At 51.9% G+C, this 4,437-nt stretch overlaps 1 protein-coding gene across 1 annotated transcript; it reads left to right on the plus strand.

The window, feature by feature from the left end:
- The first annotated feature begins 3,144 nt into the window (after positions 1-3,144).
- nanos1 (nanos homolog 1) lies at positions 3,145-4,092 on the plus strand. Its single transcript, XM_080196929.1, has one exon. The coding sequence runs from the start codon at positions 3,295-3,297 to the stop codon at positions 3,949-3,951; it is 657 nt and encodes a 218-aa protein (XP_080053055.1). The 5' UTR covers positions 3,145-3,294; the 3' UTR covers positions 3,952-4,092.
- Positions 4,093-4,437: the final 345 nt, after the last annotated feature.

Raw genomic sequence — 4,437 nt, forward strand, 5'->3', positions numbered from 1 at the left:
ACAAAATAAGGAATGGAGAATTGAGGAATACAGTAAAAAGTCTGACAACACCAGGTTTTAGTCCAACCTATTTATTTGATAATATACTCACAAGCTTTCGAGGGACACCCTCTTCGTCAGACTTTTTACTGTGTTTACGCCAGTCCAACGCCGGCATACCCACATCATGACTAGAATTGAGGAATGACATGTTTTACCCAGTGAGTGATTAGGATGGGGGAAGCACTGTCTGAGGGTGTGTTGGAGACAGGTTGAATCAGAAAGGAAATTGGATGAGTGCCTGAAGCGGAAAAAACACCGCAGCTTTCTGGAGAAAGGGTGAGGGAATGGGACTAAGTAAATTGCTCTCTTGGATGGCACGGTGGCACTGCCGCCTCACAGTGCCAGGGAGTTGGGTTCGATCCCAGCCTCGGGTCACGGCCTGTGTGGAGTTTGCACATCCTCCCCGTGTCTGCGTGGGTTTCCTCCGGACGCTCCGGTTCCTTCCACATTATAAAGATGTGCGGGTTAGGTCCATTGACCGTACCGGTGTCCCGAGATGTGCAGGTTAGCTGGATTAGTAGCGTAAACACATGGGGTTACAGGGACAGGGCCTGGATAAGATGCTCTGTCGGAAAGTCAGTGCTGTTTCGATGGGCCAAATGGCCTCCTTCTGTGCTGTAACCATTCTCTGTTTCAGCATGTTTACACAGAGAGGGATGGATTCCGCAGGGGAGCAGTTGGGGGGTGTGGGGGGGAGACTGGGGATATTACCCACCCACTCCACCCCCACTCCCCCTGCTGCTCCCCCGCCCCCTCATCGCAAGAGTTGGTAGACATTGTTGGGATAACAAGCGGGCTTACCCAGAGCTCTGATGCGTCCCCAGAACCAGGTAAGTTCCTTACTTTTCCGATGGGAGGAGGGGATCTGGCAGCCTCGAGAGGGAGGGGGTTTTGGAGGGCAAGTGGGGATCAGGAACAAAGTGGGGGTAACAACTTCGGGGGGGGGGGTGCTATGGGGGCTCTGGACCCACACGGGGCCTTCTGAAGTACCTCCACACCCTTGTTTCCTGTCTTGTACAGCGACCGATTAAAAAAATGGTCTGTCCCCTTACACCCAACTGCTTGTGCCAACAGTATTAGAGTTTATTTATTAGTGTCACAGGTAGGCTTACATTAACACTGCAATGAAGTTACTGTGAATATCCCCTATCACCACACTCTGGCGCCTGTTTGGGTACACTGAGGGAGAATTTAGCGTGGCCAATCCACCTAACCAGCAACTCTTTCAGACTGTGGGAGGAAACTGGAGCACCCGGAGGAAACCCATACAGTCACGAGGAGAATGTGCAGACTCTGCACAGTGACGCAAGCCCGGATTCGAACCCGGGTCCCTGGTGCTGTGAGGCAGCAGTGCTAACCACTGTGCCATGGCAGCGTGATATTTGGGTCAATTGGCTTGGAAATATGCTCAGTTGATGGTTAATTAAGTATTTCAAAATGGCGGGTAGGTTATCGCAGTTGGCACCTGCCCAGCTATTGGATTTTAGGCGGAGCTCGGTGGATGAGTTCCACCTCTTGTATTTTACATACACCTTACCCCACCCCTCTGGAAATATGCCTGGCAAAGTTGGGAGTGGGAGGGGTGGGTGGGGAGCGGTGCATGGAGGCAGTAAATGGCCCAGCTTGAGTCTGTACCAATCGACTCAAGAACAGCTTTTTCCCTGCTGCCATCAGACTTTTGAATGGACTCACCTTACAAGGTCTTTCTCTACACCCTATCTGTAGCTGCAACACTACATTTTGCACCCTCTCCTTTTCCTTCTCCTCTATGTACTCTATGAATGGTATGTTTTGTGTGTAGCATTCAACAGACAATATTTTTCAGTATTTTAAATTTATTTATTATTCATCACAAGTACACTGCAATGAAGTTACTGTGAAAATCCCCTAGTAGCTACCCATTCAGGTACACTGAGGGAGAGTTCGGCATGGCCAATCCACCTAACTGCTCATCTTTGGATGGTGGGAGGGATCTGGACCAACTGGAGGAAACCCACACAGACATGGGGGGAACATGCAAACTCTGCCCCTACAGTGACCCAATCGGGAATCGAATTTGGGTCCCTGGTGCTGTGAGGCAGCAGAAAGATATGGAGGCTTTGGAAAAGGTGCAGAAATGATTTACCAGAATGTTACCCCTGGTATGGAGGGTGTTAGGTATGAAGAGAGGTTGGAGAATCTTGGTTTGTTCTCATTGAACATAAGAACATAAGAAATAGGAGCAGGAGTAGGCCATCTAGCCCTTCGAGCCTGCCCCGCCATTCAATAAGATCATGGCTGATCTGAAGTGGATCAGTTCCACTTACCCGCTTTCTCCCCGTAGCCCTTAATTTAATGTTCTCATTGGAGCGACGGAGATTGAGGGGTGACCTGACACAGGGAGAATGTGCAAACTCCACACTGTCTGTATAGCGCGCAAGAAACAATACTTTGCACCGTTATGTTAATACATGTGACAATAATCAAATTAAATCACAGACAGTGACAGAAGCTGGGAATTGAACCTGGGTCGCTGGTGCTGTGAGGCATGATGGCAGTTTAGCATCAGAGTTGAGGAGGAACTTCTTCACTCAAACGGTGGTGAATCTCTGGAATTCTCTGCCCGTTGAAGGGGTGGAGGCTGCCTCGCTGAATATATTTAAGTTACGGGTAGATAGATTTCTGATAGACAGGGGAATTAAGGGTTATGGGGAGAAAGCGGGAAAGTGGAACTGATCCACTTCAGATCAGCCACGATCTTATTGAATGGCGGGGCAGGCTCGAGGGGCGAGATGGTCCACTCCTGCTCCTACTCCTTACGTTGGCGAGGCAGCCACTGAGCTGCAGCGCACCCCAACACATGTGACGATAACAAATCAACTCAAATCCCAGGTACCACACTCCATCTGACAAAAGCTCCGGGCCACTTTCTGCTGCTGATCCGTTGCACCTTTTCCCAATCTCTCGGTAGGAATGCGGTTGATCATAAACTTGGATAGCTGTGTGTGTGTGTGTGGACACTCCTCCTCTTCCAGTGTAAACCCAGCCCTTTAAAACCCTCTGAACACAAGAGGCTCATTCAGTTACTGAGACTGGGAGGCAGGAAAGAAGCAGCAGGGAGAGGAGAGGAGAGGAGGGGGGAGAGAAAGAGAGAGAGAGATACAGCAAAGTGTTACAAAAGGAGCTTCCTTCCAATTTCCCATCCCTCAATCTCCCTCCTCTTTGTTTCAATGAAATAGCAGCGATTGGAATTGTGAAACTCCCAGGGGCAGCATGGATTTTTTGAAGAGTAACTACCTGAACGCTGGGAAGGGTTACGATTACACCTTTAACTTTTGGAATGACTACCTGGGGCTATCCACTCTGGTCATGAAGAACCGCAGGAATGTGCCTCATTCATCCAACTCCATCACTGAGTCTCTGAAGGCCACTCTGGGACTGAACGACTCGACTTGCCCCTGCCTTGGCCAGGGGGCTGTGGACCGCTGCTGCTCCCCCAGCCACGCCAGGACCTTCCTGGAGCTGGAGGACAACCTGCCCCTCTTCAACCCCTTCCAGCCCCTCCCCGCCGGGGCCGGCCACCCGGAGCCCGACCCCCTGCTCGACCCCTTCGGCCCCCTGGAGCTGCTGGGGCTGGAGAGGAGGGCGTTCAGGAAGGGCAGCGGCAGGGCCAAGCAAGAGCCCAAGATCTGCGTCTTCTGCCGCAACAACGGCGCCCCCGAGGATGTCTACGCCTCCCACGTCCTGAAGACGCCGGACGGCCGGGTGGTCTGCCCCATCCTGCGGGCTTACACCTGCCCCCTGTGCAACGCCAACGGGGACAACGCGCACACCATCAAGTACTGCCCCCTCTCCAAAGACCAGCCGCCCCAGAGGCTCCTGAAGGGGGGCAGGGCTGTGGGGGGAGGCAAGAGACTCAAAATCTTCTAGACTCGCCATCACCTCCCACCCACCCACCCACCTTTTTGAATGGGAGGGAGAGGGAGAGGGAGACAGAGAGAGCTCCTTGAATGGGAAAGACAGAGAGAGAGAGAGAAAAACAGATCCCTCCCAACCCTTGAATGGGAGACAGAGAGAAAAACAGATCCCCTCTATCCCTTGAATGGGAGAGAGAGAAAAACAGATCCCCTCTATCCCTTGAATGGGAGAGAGAGAAAAACAGATCCCCCAACCCCTGAATGGGAGACAGAGAGAGAGAGTAAAACAGATCCCCTCTGTTCCTTGAATGGGAGAGAGAGAAAAACAGATCCCCCAACCCCTGAATGGAGAAAAACAGATCCCCTCTATCCCTTGAATGGGAGAGAGAGAGAAAAACAGACCCCCGCCCCCCAACTCCTGAATGGGATACAGAGAGAGAAAAACAGACCCCCGCCCCCCAACTCCTGAATGGGATACAGAGAGAGAAAAACAGACCCC

Source organism: Carcharhinus amblyrhynchos, chromosome 1, assembly GCF_965287045.1.
Source record: "Carcharhinus amblyrhynchos chromosome 1, sCarAmb.v2.hapA, whole genome shotgun sequence".
Lineage (NCBI taxonomy): Eukaryota > Metazoa > Chordata > Chondrichthyes > Carcharhiniformes > Carcharhinidae > Carcharhinus > Carcharhinus amblyrhynchos.